Below are 16,646 nucleotides of genomic sequence, written 5' to 3' on the forward strand. Positions count from 1 at the left end.
ATATAAACGGAGCCTCCTCATTTGCTCTGATTTTATGTAGCTTTGATCTTCTTTTTCTTCTCCATTTATATAGTGACAGAGGTGGATGGGTGGGTTACTTTAAATATAAGAGGGAAATTAAGGTGGGTAAAAAAAAAAGGAGAAAGTTAAAATTGGTCAAAATTGTACGTCATTAACCTAAATATTAATGTTTAATTAATGGGATGCTCACTGTAGATAATTTGTTGAAAATATAGGTGTACCACTGTTAATTAAAAGTTAAGAATGTGTATCATTGATAAAAGTCCAAACTTGGGGTGTACCAATGATAATTTCCCAAAAAATAATACAAAGAAAGCATGAAAACGACGTGATTAAAGCGGGAGAAGAGAAAAATTTGATTAAAACATCACCTTAATCACTGTTTACTTATTTCAGAAACAAAACCTTACGCAATGAACCAGAAAAACAGAGATAGAAAACAGAAAAAGGTAACATTACATTACATGATAACGCCTACCATTATTTAGCCTTTTAGCCTTCACTTAGCTTTAGAAAAACTTCCCGTCAAAAAAAAAAAAGGCTTCAGAAAAACTTACACAAATTTCTCCTACCCAACTCAACCAAACCCATTTCTACCATCTTCATCATTCTCTTCAAAATACTCTAATGGCCGATCTTTCACCAACTCATCCGCCTCAATCCTTTGGGCTTGAATCTGACGATATATCATCGCTTCTTCATAACCTCATTCACAACTCTTCCCAACCCTCCACCTCTTCACCCTTTCCTAACCATCACCAACCACCACCACCACCCCCTCCTACTACTGAGTCCCGCTGTCAGTTTTCTGGATCCAATGTTTTTTCTGAATCGCCTTCTTTATTAGACCCAAATTATCCTTTTTCTGGTGGTTATTATAGCTCTGGTCTTTCGATGGAGGGGATCGATGATGCAGATTGCCAAAGCGAGGTTGTTCTATGGTCTTTGTTTTTGTGTTTTTTCTATCTATTTGTTATTTATAGGAAAATTTTAGTTTGTTTTATTATTTGTATTTGGAATTAGGAGAGATTAACTGTTTTATTTTATTGAACAGGAGGAAACTCGTATGAAGTCTGCTTCAGGTAAGAGTTCATCGAAGCGTAGCAGAGCAGCTGAGGTTCATAACATGTCTGAAAAGGTTAGAACTAATAACTCTGTTCGGATTTAATTGTTATTGCACGAGTTCAAATCATGCTATCAACGTGACAATTGATCCAGGATCGATATATGGTAGATTTGGGTGTTTGATAATTTAATTGTGGACAGAGAAGGCGGCAGAGGATTAACGAGAAAATGAAAGCACTCCAGAAATTGATTCCCAACTCCAATAAGGTGGTATTTATGATTATTAATTACTTGTCGGATTAATGGTTCTACAAGTTAATTGACAATATTTTAATTTGTTAAACAGACGGATAAGGCTTCAATGTTGGAAGAAGCTATCGAATATTTAAAAGAGCTTCAGCTACAGGTTCAGGTGTGTTATCTTAAGCTTACTAAATTTTATAATTTGATGATATTTGTATATTTTATGTTGAAGATCCGGAATAAAAGTATATTAAATTAAATTTCTTTGTGTAAAGAACGTGATTTACAGATTGTAAAATATTAGCAGAAATAACACAAACTGAATGCTGCAATGGGGTCCGAAACCGTTATTTTATTTAGACTGATACACTTGGCTATTTTTATAAAATTTGAATGATTAAACTCAAAAATTAGAGTTACTTGTCCATTACATGTTGATAAAGTAGAGTATCAAGTATTCGACTTAGGTGCATAAAGTGAGGTGAAAATTATAAGCAACATATTAAGTATTATTCAATGCTCAGTTGCTCACATGTACTGTAGTTGGTAACAATATTAAGTTCGAAAGGGGTGCTTTTCTCCAGACTTGATGTATTCAAAATGAAAGGACCTCGGAATGTTTGAATCCATACTTCACAACTAAGGAGTTCATGCAATTGAAAATAAAAATTTGTCAATGGACATATATACTCTTGAATTTAACTATCTTTTTGATGCAACAATTTACTGATCACAAATTCACAATACAAGACCTTTCATTGGCCTTTTGTGTTTCTATTGTTATGTGCTTAATCTTGCTAGTGTGATGAAAAGTAGGTTTGATGATCTTAGTAATGGTGGCAACAAAGTTGCTCTTAAGGATATTGTAGCTCAAATACTAGCTTAGTTGTTAACTGTATATTATAACCTGAAAGACATATATTTGTAGATGTAGATATCCTTTCGTTAAATATACAATTACTGAAGGACTGAAGGTATTGTGTCTATTTAGAAGTATACGAAAGGTTTTTTACTTATCCATAGAGTTGGTATCCGTCTATATTCTGCCCTGATAAGTAGTCTTCTTCAGTTATATAGATGTTTTCTGTGCTTACTTCAGAAGAGTCTAAGGCTGGAAAATCCTGTTAATAACGATGAGAATCACATAAGCATTTTGCAGAATAAAAGTGATAAAGGTACCACTATAATGAACTAATGTCATTCTTGTATAAAAGAGTGTTTAGGAAGGGAAATTACAGTTCTTTATGTCTGGTAATATTCTATTTGTAGTTGCAAAAAACAAGCTGATTAGAGAATTTGCGTTGACTATTTGTAGCGTGTATGATCACATTTATGAAGCAGGCTAAATGTCCTATGTAATGACCTAATCCTTTGAGTTCAGGGCCGTGTTTGCTCATTCGTTTATGACAGGTTTTTATACTGAGTCTTTGCCTTTTTCCTGTGACAAAAGCCCAAAGTTTAGTTCGGTAGATGAAATTTTCTTTTCTGTCATACTTTAAAAAGCTGAGTTGAAAAACTCTTTCTCAATGACCTGAATGGTATACTGAAAAGCTGGTTAATTTGCTTTTTAAACAAGTAACAACGGATCATACCAAATACATAGGTAAACTTAATACAAACAACTAATGATACGAGCTGCTCAAGCTAGCTAACCAACCATTAGTCAAACAAAAACAGCTCAAAACCAGATTTAGGCCCTGTTTGATTCACCTTAATTTTGCTAAAATGAAATTATTTTTACAGAACTTAACTTATTTTTACTGAATTGAACTTAATTTTACTTAACTGAAATTATTTTTAGGAAAATTTCACATTTACTACCAGGGAAAGGACCCTAATTCACATTTGCTACCCCTTAATTTTTTATTTTATTTTACTACCACCTAAATTAGAGTTTTTTAAAAATCACTACCACTTAACAGAATCCGTTATAATTTCCGTTAAGTTTATTAAAAAAAATGAAAAATAAATTAAAAAATTAAAAAATAATTAAAATAAATAAAATAAACCACCCCCCTCCCTCTCCCCTGCCACCCCCTGTCGGTGGCCGCACCCAGAACTTCAGCTGGCGCCGGCGCGTGCCCACCCCCTCCCTGTCCCCCACCCCTATGCAGCCAACGCGAACCCCCCTCCCCTTTTCCCGTTCTCGCTGCCCCGACCAACCACCCCGAACCGAAACCAAAACCACCCCCGGAATCCGCCCCAACCCCGTTCCCTCCACCGAATCGACCCCCTCCCCTTCCTTTACCGCGTTTTCGGCCTCCCCTAACCTTAAACCACCACCCCAAAACCACGAAAAACGAATTAAAGGGGGCTGATTGGTTTTCTCGTGAGGGTTGGTGGTTGATCGGGTGGCTAGGGTTTGCGATTTAATTTGTGGCTGGCTGGAGAACCTCCGCGCTGATGGGTGAATAGGGTTCGAGGTGGGAATGGGGCTGGGAATGGGGTCGTTTTTGATTCGTGGTTGTGTGAAGGTGTTCGCTGGAACCGGGCTTGGAAAGGGGTTCGTTCTTGGTGGTTGTGTGAAGGTGAGGAGGTGTTGGTGGCGTTTGGGAAGGAGGTGGGCTGCTGGTGGAGTTTCGCGGCTGCCGTGGGATTCTTTGGGCGCCGGTGTTGATGGGAAATGGAGGTTGGATGGTGGCAATGAGGGTGGTTGAAGATGGAGCGGTGGCGGTGAGGTGGTTGGACGGTGGTTGGGCTTCACTGACGGAAATAGTAACGGCATCCGTCAAATGGTAGTGATATCTAAAATTTTGGGATTTGGGTGGTAGTAAAATAAAATAAAAAATTAAAGGGGTAGCAAATGTGAATTAAATTCCTTTCCCTGGTAGCAAATGTGAAATTTTCCTTATTTTTACTGAACTTAAATTATTTTTACTGAACTGAAATTATTTTTACTGGTTTTTAATTATAATTCTTCTTTAAGAATACTGAATTTTACTGAACTGAACTTATTTTTACTGAATTAAAATTATTTTTACTTAACTAAAATTAATTTTACTAAACTGAACTTATTTTTACTGAATTGAAATTATTTTTACTTAGTATTATTTTTTTAAGGTGAAGAGAATAGGGCCTTAGTAGAATAAAAAGTTCAAAACACATATAGACTAAGCCTAGCTTCCTTATTCAAAGCTTTACACAAAAATAAAAAGTTCCGTTAGCTGCTTAGTAGAATCAATGATGAACTCTCAATGCTTCATTTAAAATCCTTAACAGTACACTATCAATGACTAATTTGCCTGAGTGCAAACAAGATATTTTTGTAATAAGCAGGTTAGAGAAAAGTTAAACATTATACCGTAGGTGGCAATACTTTCGTAGTTGGTTTGGTTCCACAATTCAGTTTATGGCCTGTTAGTGTAAAAAGCCTTGTTGTATTGATGACAAAACTGGTAAATCTAGGTCTTCAAGATTGAAAATTAATTTTGAATGCAATATCAGTTCCATGCTCTTATGACAAAAGTTGAACGGATGACACTGTTGTACCTCATCTTAATGGAGCTTTAAATTGGCTGTAAGCAATATAGATTGTGGAACTGAAGTTTTTAATCTATTTTGTTGGTATTACAGATGCTAACCTTGAGAAATGGTTCAAGTTCGCATCCCTTTTATTTACCAGGAGCGATGCAGCTTCCATCTGCAGCACAACTTGATGAAGCAAACAGCAGTAGAACAGGACCCTTCACAGCTAATCAAGAAGCTCCCATGCAGGCCATGTTTAATCTTTCCAGCAAACCTGCTTTTTCTGACTATAAGCTCCTAATGACCAGAACGTCAGAGAACAACAGTTCAGCGCAGCCATTTCATCTGGATCCGTCTATGACTGTACATTATAGGCCTTTCAATGCCTCAATGTCCTCTAAGGTATCTTTCAAAATATCCTGTTGAATATTTGAATAATGTATCACTGTAAGACCTTTTAGCAATGTCAGTGCATTTATTTTTTCTAATGAATATCTTAAGCTTAAACATGTTTCTGTCAATCTGAAGGTACTCTGCAAGGATCCTGCATTACCCCAGTTGCAGTTGGACATGAGCAACTGTGGTCAGAGTTCATCATCAAGCATATCCTCATGAATATGAAGATATTTAGCTCAAGATTATCATGTTCAAATTTCTTTGTAACACTACAGAAATTCTCATAGATGAAATAGAAATTGTAGAACAAGTAAATTGTTCTGACATAGTTTCTAAGACGTTATTGTGAACTGCTGAGAACTCAATGTCTAGATCCAGTTTGTTTCCTTGTATAATGCCAAAATGTTTAAGCATTCATGCCCTTTATAGGAGAATATAGTTCAACACTTCAACCCACAAGGCCTGTTTGGTACAAAATTATAAACAACTAGTTTTTGGCCTAGCAATGCCCCAGGTCATTATATGTAATTTATAAAGGCAAAAATGACCTCAACACTCTAAAATATGGCTTGGGTGCACCCTGTACTTTGCTTAGTGACCAAAACACCACAAACAAATACTTGGGTACAAAGCGCACCTTTAGTGACTTTTCCGGCTACCATTCTCAACAAAATTGATGTAATTTTTCGATTTGCGTGCTGAAAAATGTCCAATAAAGGTTTCAGATATCATTTTAATCGTTAAGGGTCCCAATTAAGCTCGAAACAATAAAAAAATAGCGTACATGATTTGTTTAGCATGTTATAAAATATCTCGATTGGTGTGTCATTGTTTTTTAAATCGAATTGATGAGTCATTTATGCTTTTTTTTTTGCCTGTTTCGAGCTCAATTTGAATCCTTAAGAGTCGAAATGACCCCCGAAACCTTTATGTGACATTTTTCGGCACACAAATAAAAAAAAATTCACCTGCTCCGGTGAGATTAGTGGTCGGAAAACTCACTAAAGGTGCGCTTTGCACCTAAGTCATTAGTTTGTGGTGTTTTTGGCTACTGAGAAAATTATAGAGTTGCTGGAGGCAACCAATCCATAGTTGAAGCCTATTTTGCCTATTATAAATGAGGCTTTTTGATAAAAATTATTTGATAAATACAAAAAAAAAAAAAAAAAAAAAAAAAAAGTTACGTTTGTTGTCAATAAAGGAGTAGTCTAGTATAAGTAGTATAAAAATATTTAAGTAAGATCAAAAAGATAATTTCACAAACAATGGAACAATATCGGTGTGTCGTGATGCTAATCTAGTACTTGAAAACGAATTTCGGCGCAACTAAGCGGTTTAATTATATTCGTCCATGTTGTTAAGGTTAACACACCGCTTCTACACAACGACACAATTGAGTGGAAGGTTTGAGTCAAGTAACTTATACCCATTAGAGAAGGTGTATAGACTTTTTCAAGTGTTAAAAAAAAAGGCTTCTTTATTTTTAGAAAAAAATGAAATAATGTAGAATTTAAGAAGAATCCTAAGCATTAAGGGAGGTGAAAAATCACCTTAAACATCTTAATTAAATGGGGGTTATATGAGTTACTTATTAAGAGAACAAAAGTGGTGAATGATTAATGATAGAATATAAAACATATTCTTGGACCACAATCATCAGTGAACCAACTCAATTAAAAGCTTAAATTTATGATTGAGGAATTATCTATCCCTATTCCCTACACTCTAGAGTATGGAGCTCTACCTACGACCCCATCCCCTACTTCCATATCCACTGACCATTACATACTAACTGATTTTACCCCCAATATATACATACAAAAAAAAAAAAAAAAAAAAAACCTCGATTTTCAATTTCTCTCTCCTCACCCATTTCTAAGCTATTTTCTCTCTCCTCACCCATTGTTCGTTCATCAAAAGCTTTAATGACAAAATTGTTACAAAATTATCACAAGAATTTGTTCAATCACTTCAAAATTTATCAAAATAAAGGCGAAATTCGAAAAGAGTATGTTATTCTATTCAAAGTTGGAACGGAAATAGTATAAATCCTAGGTTTTACTAATTTTTTATTGCAATTGTACTTCAAGAACATAATTGAAAAATCAACCATGAAAAATTTATCAATGTAAGTATTGTTTAGGGTAATTTCACCCTGCCACGTGGCCCAATCAGAGGGTGACACGTGTCAGCCCCAGATTGGCCCAAAAGGGACCAATCCCTGCTGGACACGTGTCCTCCCAGAAATCAAGGGAAAAGGCGGCCTTCAAGCCCAAATCTTGAGAATGCCGCAAAACGGCACAGCCCACCAATGATTAGGGTTTAATGACCTAATCAGGAGCACAATTCCCAATGTCCCTATAAATAGGGAGATGTCCCTCATTTTGAGGGCACGTTTTATCATTTTTATACCTGTACTCTCTTACATCAGAGAAACACCTGAGCTTGGAATCCAAGCAGATCCCCATCTAAATTTCCGTACTCTTTATTCCGTTTCAAGTTACTAACTTAACCGTCGGAGGCGGAGCTCCAACCACCCGGAGTCTCCGTTATTTTGCAGGTACAGACCGGTCAGACCAGACTTCGTGACGTAACTCTCCCGAGGGACAAAAACACCCAAAACATTTGGCGCCGTCTGTGGGGAGAGTACCTCGAAGATGGTTCAAGAGTCTGTACCACCTCCTAACCGTCTGGGTGAAGACCCGGAAGTTTTTACAGACCACGAGGAGGATGAGGATCCTCAGGTCCAAACCTCCACAGCCGAAGACGGCTCTCTGAGAGTCAAGCACATCCGGTCCAGGGAAACTCTGGAGCAGGGTGCCTCCCAGGCGGGTCCGAGTAGGCCCACTGGGAAGCTGGATGGGGCAACCTAGACGGCAGCAGGATCAGCCCCTGTCACCCGAGACGAACTCATGAGGTTCATGACGAGTTTCAAGGGTGAAATCACAGAGCTGATCACCAAGAGCCGGGCTGGACCAAGTAAAGGCCAGCCGGCAAAGAAGACTCCTCCAGGGAAGGGGAAGTCAGTCAGAAATCGGCAGCCCACTCCCCATCCAAAGGATAAGGCAGCCGGGACCATTGATTGGTCAAAGATTCTCCTCCCTGGGAGGAACACCAACAACACTCGCCGACCTCAGCAGCCGGTGAGAGGCAAAAAATCAATTACTGATGCCCGGGAGATCATCAACCGAAAGAGAAATCAGTCGCTGTCTGAGTCGGCTTCAACGTCGAACTTTCCAGACAGCTTCAACAACATTTCTGTAGGGAGGGCATCCTCCTTGCATGAGAGTCAGAAAGGCGGTAATACCGTCCACTCTAGCCCCCATATGATTGGAACTGTCCCGTATGTGCCTACTCAGGCTTACGGGCAGTATCCTCCTCACTTCATGCAGCCGGCCTTCTTTGGGGGTCAGGCGGCATATCCAAATGTCTAGCCTTTGGACTGGAAGCTTTGTTTGCTGCGCCTGGGTGAACAACCTTCTGCGTTCACTCGGGAGATAACCGAGGCGGCTCAGCCGGCCAAGGTTAAAAATGTGTTGGTTGGTACCTATGACGGTACCTCCAACCCGGAAGATCACCTCATGGCTTACACCAAGCTCATGTATCTGCAGGGGTTGGATGATGCCACTTGGTGTCGATGCTTCCCGGCTACATTGAAGGGCATTGCCCAACAATGGTTTGGTAATCTGCCAGCCGGGTCCATAGACAGCTTCAGGAAGCTTGCCTTCCTGTTTGCCTCTAACTTCTCAATGAACATCCCTGCTAAGAAAACAAGCCTTGATCTGAGCACTGTTAAGCAGGGAGAGAGAGAAGGGTTGTGCTCATATGTCAGGCGGTTCAACCTGATCAGAATTCAGATTCAGGGGCTGTTTGATGAGGTAGCTTTTACAGACTTTTTTAAGGGTCTGAGAGACGGGTCGACTTTTAAGTTTGACCTTGTTAGAAAAGGGGCTTTCACCCTACAGGCGGCCCTGAGGGAGGCGGAGAGCTACATCCAAGCTACCGACCTCTGCTCGCCTGGTAGCCAGTCGGACTCCAAAAAGTCCGACAAGCAGAAAGACAACCGGCCTGCTCAGCCGGCAAAAAAGAAAGAAGAGAGCAAGAAGAGAAAAGAAGTCTGGGCGGTTAGTGACTCTGACCAGCCGTCCCAGAAGAAAAAGAAAGAGTTTAAACCGTACGTCCCCAAGTACAAGTTTAACAAAGACTGCAACTCCATCCTCATGGAGGTAAAGGACCGGCTGTTCATTGAGAAGCCGAATCCTATGAAGAGTTATGTCCAGTCACGGAACAAAAATAAATTCTGTCAGTTCCATGAGGAAGTTGGCCATGACACCAACGACTGCTTTAGTCTTCAACGGGCGTTGGACCGTCTGGCTGACAAAGGGCTGCTGAAGTCCTACATTACTAAGTCCCCAGTTGGGGCAAAAAAGAAAATAAGGGTCAGTCCTCCAAGACTACCCCCCAGCCTGCTAGTAGTTCGGATACCGACAAGGAGCCGGTCTACACTATAGCAGGCGGGTTCTCATGTGGTGGCCCTACCATCCGGGGCACCAAGAGCCATCTTCGAAAGATGGACAAAGATGATGATGAGCAGGCGGAAGCCAGCTCCTCCTTCCCAGACGTCTTGATCACTGAGAAGGATAGGGGCAGCATCCGCCGCTCGCATGATGACTTGGTGGTCATTGAATGTAAGGTTGCCAACCAGCTGGTTGGACGGATCCTTATTGACACCGGCAGCTCATCAGACATCATCAGCCTCCGGTGCCTGCAAAAGCTGAAATACAATGTCAGCAGCATGCATCCGGTCACCCACCCCTTGGTTGGTTTTGGGGGTGGGATGGTCTACCCAGCCGGGAGAATTGACTTACCCATCCGGCTGGGGGAGAAAGGCTAGGGACGACACATTGTCGTCAGATTCTTGGTCGTTGAGGAGTTGACCGCCTACAACATCATCCTTGGCAGGCCAACCCTTAACGTAGCCAAGGCAGTAATCATCCCGTCTATCATGCTCATCAAGTATGAGAGGGATGACGGCTCTGTCGGTTCCTTAAATGGGGATTAGAAGACGGCCCGGGAGTGCTATCTCTCAGCCGTCCGAAATACTGTGGCCCTAGGAGGTCAGGAACCAATAGACCTTGACACTGTCAAGGATGCCGATCCGGCTCCCGTCCCACCAGCAGCCGGGAAGAAAAGAAAGGCACCTCTGCTGGTGGAGGTGAAGAAAGAGAAAAAATAGCAATCACTGACCGGTGAGCGGTCAGATGAGCTCCGTCCTCAACCGGCTGGCGAAAGCATTGATCTCGTTCTGGATGACAGCCGTCCAGAACGTACTGTTAAGGTTGGGACGGTTGCTCATGCTACTTTGGGTGCAAGCCTGCACCTCCTGCTGAAGGAATTCAAAGACATCTTTGCCTTTGAAGTGGAAGAGATGCCAGACGTCAGCCCGGATCTCGCTGTCCACAAACTCGCCGTGGATCCCAAAAAGAAGCCCATCCGGCAAAAGAAAAGAAACCACGGCGAGGAAAGAAGTCAGTCGGCAGCTGCCGAAGTCAAAAAGCTGCTAGACGCCAGGTTCATTCGGCCTTGTAATTTTCCCGACTGGGTGGCCAATGTGGTCCTTGTTAAGAAACCGAATGGGACCTGGCGCATGTGTGTTGATTACACAGACCTCAACAAGGCGTGTCCAAAGGACAGTTATCCGCTTCCAAAAATCGACAGTCTGGTCGACTCTACAGCCGGCCACGCCTTGATGAGCTTTATGGATGCCTATTCCGGCTTCCATCAGATACCCCTGTGGAAGAAAGATCAAGAGAAGACGGCCTTCGTCACTGATCAAGGGTTATTCTATTATACTATGATGTCGTTTGACTTGAAAAATGCGCCTGCCACTTTCCAACGGATGATTAATACGGTCTTTGTTAATCAGATTGGGAGGAATGTGGAGGCGTACATTGATGACATGATAGTAAAATCCAAGCAACAGGCGGATCACCTTGCTGATCTCCGAGAAACCTTCACCACACTCAGGCGGCATAAGGTTATGTTAAATCCTAAGAAATGCGTCTTTGGTGTTGAGTCTGGGAAGTTTCTCGGATTCCTGATTGATCAAAGGGGGATAGAGGCTAACCCTGAAAAGATACAGGCGGTGATAGACATGAAGTCACCCCGTTATGTCAAGGAAGTCCAGAGACTCACCGGTTGCCTGGCCGCCTTGGGAATATTCCTCAGCCGGTCAGGTGACAAATGCCTCTACTTTTTCCAACCAATCAGGAAAAAGACCAGATTTGAATGGGGGGATGATGCTGAGGCGGCGTTCCAGAGGTTGAAAGAGCATTTACACTCTCTGCCTAGGTTGGTCAGTCCTCTTCCTAGGGAGACGTTGTACATGTACCTAGCCGTCTCAGACCATGCCCTCAGTGCCGTTCTCCTTGCTGAGCGAGACGGCGTGCAGCTCCCGGTTTACTTCATTAGCCATGTTCTCAAAAATGCTGAACTCCGGTATCCCATGGTCGAAAAGTTTGGTCTTGCTTTGTATATGGCATTTAAAAAATTAAAGCCTTACTTTTTGGCACATCCGGTGGTGGTCTACACGGACCAGCCACTTAAGCGGCCAATGTCTACCTTTGACTCATCCGGGAGAATGTTGAAATGGGCTATTGAAATGCAAAGTCTTGAAATCACTTACGAACCAAGAAAGGCAGTGAAGGGTCAGGCGTTTGCCGACTTCATTGTGGAAATGACTCGTCCGGTGGCTCCCGATAATCTTGATCAGGTTTGGAAAGTGTATGTAGACGGGAGCTCTACAAAGAACGGCTATGGTGCAGGCGTAATTTATGAGTCCCCTGAAAGAGACAGATTTGAGTATGCATTACGCTTCAAGTTTTAGGCCTCTAACAATGAGGCGGAATATGAAGCCCTGCTAGCCGGCATGCGCATGTGTAAGGCGGCAGGGGCCATGAAAATTGACGCCTACTCTGATTCTCAATTGGTTGTTAGCCAGTATGAGGGAAGTTATGAGGCTACCCATCCGGCTATGATCAAATATCTTCAGGTGGTCAAAGAGGAGGCCGGGGCACTTGAGGAATTCCTTCTGAGTCAAGTGCCTAGGTATGAAAATAACCAGGCGGATGCGTTGTCAAAACTAGCATCTTCCGCCTGTCATGATACGCCTCGGTCCGTTTTTTGGGAAGTTCTGGAAAAGAGAAGCATCAAAGAAGACCCCATTGGAGTTTTGGACCGAAGCTCTACTGGATGGATGGCATCCGGGCTTACCTCTCAGACGGCACACTTCCTGATTCGCCACAGGAAGCAGCCGTCCTGAAGAAGCGAGCTGCAAGCTTTGAGTTGAGAAATGGAGAGCTCTTCAAGGCGGGGTTTCTTAAGCCTCTGTTGAAGTGTGTCACCCCAGAAAAGGGGAAGGAAGTTCTCGAAGACTTGCACTCGGGATTTTGCGCCTGTCATATAGGCGGCAGGTCCCTAGCCGTCAGAGCCAGACGACATTATTTTTGGCCCACTCTTGAGGCAGGCGCCAAGGAGTTGGTTAAGAAATGTGACAAGTGCCAAAAGTTTGGCAAACTTATTCATCGCCCGACAACTAATCTGACGCCCATCCACAGCCCAATCCCGTTTGCAAAATGGGGCATGGATATTCTAGGTCCCTACACGCCTGCTCCAGGCGGAAAGCGTTAAATCTTAGTGGCTGTGGATTATTTCACCAAGTGGGTTGAGGCTGAGGCAGTTAAAAACATCAAGACCTCAGACGTAATTTCTTTCATCTGGAAGAATGTTATCACCCAGTATGGGGTACCTATGTCTATGGTGTTTGATAATGGTCCTCAGTTTGAGACGCCTCAGCTAAAAACCTGGTTGGGAGATTAGGGTATTTCAAGCTGCTTTGCGTCTGTTGGCCGGCCCCAAGCAAACGGCCAAGTTGAAGCCTTCAACAAACTCATCTCAGACGGAATTAAGAAGAAAATAGAAAGAGCCGGTGGCTTGTGGGCAGAAGAGTTAATCCATGTCCTATGGGCCATCCGGACAACAGAAAAAGGGGCAACCGGTGAAACCCCATTTCTCATGGTTTACGGTGCTGAAGCCGTCTTGCCCATCGAACGTTACGAACCGACTCAAAGAGTCATGTTATATGATGAAGAGGCAAACTGGGAAGCAATGCGCCTGGCATTGGATTCACTCCCAGAGCGCAGGGGCAATGCCGCCTTGCGACATGAGATTTACCGTCTGAGAATGACTAGAGCCTACAACAAAAAAGTACACAAGCGTCCTTTGAAAGTTGACGACTTAGTGTTACGAAAGATGGAGGCAACCGGTAGGGCCAATGAGCTGGGAAAGCTAACACCAAATTGGGAAGGCCCCTACCGGATCTATGAAGAAGTAAGGGAGGGCACCTACCGCCTGGAAACCCCAGACGGCAGGCGCCTGCCTAGAACTTGGAATGTAGATAATCTGAAAAGGTACTACTTCTGAGAATGTAAATTTTTTGTAAACAAATCAATGAAATTAGACGTTTGCAAGATTAAGTTATTTTTGGATTGATTAGTCATCCGGGTAATACCCAGGCGGGTCCCTTTCTACTCAACTAAGTTTGATACTTAGTAAAGGTTACATTGGACCGCCTGGGTAATACTCGGATACCTTGTTTATTTAAGTTTGATACTTGGTTTATTAAACCAACTAAATATCCGCCTGGGTAATATTCAGACGGATCTATTTGTTTAAAAATCTAAGTTCGATACTTAGTGTAAATTCAATACTAACTAGAAACTAAGCACAAAAACGTTTAGTGGCTACACAACCGGTCTCAAACAAGACCAGAGGCTAAATTGGCCGGATGGTTGCTCATTTTATAAAATTGCTTGTCCCAACATGGACAAAGGCGTCCGTCGACACTCCTCCGGGTGCAATCGTCGCAGAGAACGGACTATTGTCGGTTCTACGTATCCATGCAGACGACAAAAATTGAATGACCAAATTGGTCAACTCATAGCCGCCTGACCAAAATAACCTTCGACGAACGAAAAAGTTCCCAGATACCGGATGCCCAAAGGCATCATTCGGTCACCGGCTGAAGTTCTCACTTAGGTTATTTATCCCAAAATTGCATCTCTCCCCAATTGGGGCAAAGGAGTTGTTCAATGGCTATGAAAACTCTACCAAGACGGACATACACCGTCTGTGTAGTGACCGAAATGCCTGCTGGTGAACGACTGTGCACTTGGTTTGGGGCAATCACTACTGTGATTGATTGACTTACAAACGTATCATGCTCTTTACAGCATCAGACGTTTTCAAGTCAATCAACTAACTCCACTTTAAACCAATCACACAACCGTCCAGGGGCAAGGACAGCCAGACTATTGACTAGATAGGCAAGAAATCGCCGCATGCTTTTGATAAGTTGGGCAAAAACTAAAATTTGCAAAAATTAAAATTCAGATGCAAAATGATCAAAACCGACTTAGTCGGTGCAATTCATAAAAGTCCACTCAACCAAACGGTTGTAGTAGATTAAATGTTATCTGGACCCCGTTAGGGAGAAAGAGAAATTGTTAATTAACCCGGCTTCTCAGCCGGTAAATACACAGATACTCGGCACGCAGGCCGGAAAAAGCAAGTTTTGGCATACAGCCGCTGAATAAAGGGAAAATAAAAAGAAAGCAAAGATTGGCATACTGCCGCTGAATGATCACTTCTGGCCTGCAGACAGAGCCTCCTGGTCCTCTCCCTTATCCTCACTGTCTGAGGGAACTTCTTGCGCTTCGCCAGGACCAGGAAGCTCAGGCGCGGACGGCTTAGTGGAGTTGACCCAGGCTTCGAAGGAGGCAGGCTCTGGCTCGCCTTGCTCCCGCTAGTACACCACGTACTCGGCGTAGCTGTGCGCCAGTGCCCAGACGCGGTAATCTGTGTCTGGGTACAAGGCAGCCCAGGCAATCTTCATACGGGCGTCGTTGTCAACGTCACTCTTAGCAACCAGGCGGTTTTGCTCCGCCTCCAGGGTTGCTGCAAAGTTCTTTTGAGCCTGCGCAGCATCCTTCTCTAGCCTCTCAACCTTGGACTTAAGTTTGCCAAGGTCCGCCTGGGCCTTCTAGAGCGCCTCATCAACCTTCTTGGCGCTCTCGTCTGCCTTTTTCTGGGCCTCCTCCGCCCCCTTCTTGGCCGTCTCAGCATCAGCAGCCCGCTGGTCGGCCGCCTTCAGATCTAGCTCCAGCTTTTGGATTTTAGACGCCTGTGTCATAATTATTGCTTTAGTTTCAAGTTCATTTACGATAGTTGAATGCAAAGCAATATTATCAGCGTCTATGGCAGACTTCTTGGCCCTTTTTACCTCTTCCCGTTTGCGGGAATAAGGACGTTTGAGCCCGTCCACCCGCAGCATGGCCTGCAAATAAGTCAGGCAGAATAAGTATTGCAGGCGGGATTAAGCACTTGGAAGAAATAAAATTGAATTGACAAGTTTCTTACCTCAGCCAGAAGGGATAGAATGCGTTCAAGATTGAACGTCTCTATCCCAGGGATTTCGTCCTTATCCCTCTTCCGGACGGCCTCCAGCATGGCCTTGGCATGCTTCTGGACGTCTGGCCAGCGGGGAGATTGAGTTTGATCTACACCACAATCAATAAGTGATGAGTGCGAAACTAAGGAGGCACCTATTTGTATCCGGCTGTCTGAGGATGACGTCTGTTGGGAGTGGGATTTCACCCGCAAAGGCCACCCCAGCTCAAGCGGGGATTCAAAAGGGTTCTTACCTTCAGAGCCGGCCAAGTGAGTGACGCTTGCAGGCATGGAGAACCCCCCGGTTGCTGTAACGGGGTTAACGAGGTCAAGGCACAAGCTGCCGCTTATCTTCTCGTTTCGCCCCGCTATCCGCATCGTCTTAGCCCCGGCTGAGGCGCCAGGAGTTGACGCAGAGGCGAACTTTTTTATCTTGTTAAGAGCGGCTGGGGCCTCTTCTCTAGCCCGTTTGAGTTGTTTCTCAAACGTCTTTCCACCAACCTCTCCCCCCTGTGAAAAATAATCGAAGTCAAAGTTAGCATCCGGGCAAAATAGTCTTTAAGATCAATTTAAGAAAAGTCAGGCGCTTATTACCTTGGCCTTGAGTTCGGCTGCAGATTTTTCCGCAAGATCTTTGCGGATGGCTGCAGAAGACCGCCTGGGAGTTTTCTTCGATTGCAGCATTCTCAACGCTTCTTCTGTAGAAAGAAAGAAACTGGTTAACATCATAAAACAATACCGATAGGAAAATACTACAGACGGTATGAACTCAGGTGCATACGTTTATTAAACATGTGCCCTAGCCCGCAGGCGGCTAGAAAGCACTCATCCCTGAACCAGGCGCTCTTGGGAATCCAGTTCTTAGGGACTTTTATTGTTTCCCCGATTGACAGAGTTGCGTCTGTGAGGCCGAAAAAGTCTGCCTCAATTATTTTGTCAAAGTCTTCCTC

General features: G+C 43.2%; 1 protein-coding gene across 1 annotated transcript; it reads left to right on the forward strand.

The window, feature by feature from the left end:
- The first annotated feature begins 439 nt into the window (after positions 1–439).
- LOC145641024 (transcription factor SPATULA-like) lies at positions 440–5,624 on the forward strand. The gene is made up of 6 exons (XM_081692222.1): positions 440–951; positions 1,076–1,159; positions 1,288–1,353; positions 1,433–1,498; positions 4,903–5,196; positions 5,323–5,624. The coding sequence occupies exons 1-6, from the start codon at positions 649–651 to the stop codon at positions 5,407–5,409; spliced, it is 900 nt and encodes a 299-aa protein (XP_081548348.1). The 5' UTR covers positions 440–648; the 3' UTR covers positions 5,410–5,624.
- The last annotated feature ends 11,022 nt before the right edge of the window (positions 5,625–16,646 follow it).

The sequence above is a fragment of the Chenopodium album genome, chromosome 7 (assembly GCF_948465745.1).
Source record: "Chenopodium album chromosome 7, dcCheAlbu1.1, whole genome shotgun sequence".
NCBI classification, from domain to species: Eukaryota; Viridiplantae; Streptophyta; class Magnoliopsida; order Caryophyllales; family Amaranthaceae; genus Chenopodium; species Chenopodium album.

Excerpts from the sequence above, each read along its gene's own strand:
- LOC145641024 (XM_081692222.1), top strand. The coding sequence starts at position 649 with ATGGCCGATCTTTCACCAACTCATCCGCCTCAATCCTTTGGGCTTGAA. Across the intron at positions 1,160-1,287 it reads TTCATAACATGTCTGAAAAG|AGAAGGCGGCAGAGGATTAA; the intron begins GTTAGAACTAAT and ends AATTGTGGACAG. Across the intron at positions 5,197-5,322 it reads ATGCCTCAATGTCCTCTAAG|GTACTCTGCAAGGATCCTGC; the intron begins GTATCTTTCAAA and ends GTCAATCTGAAG.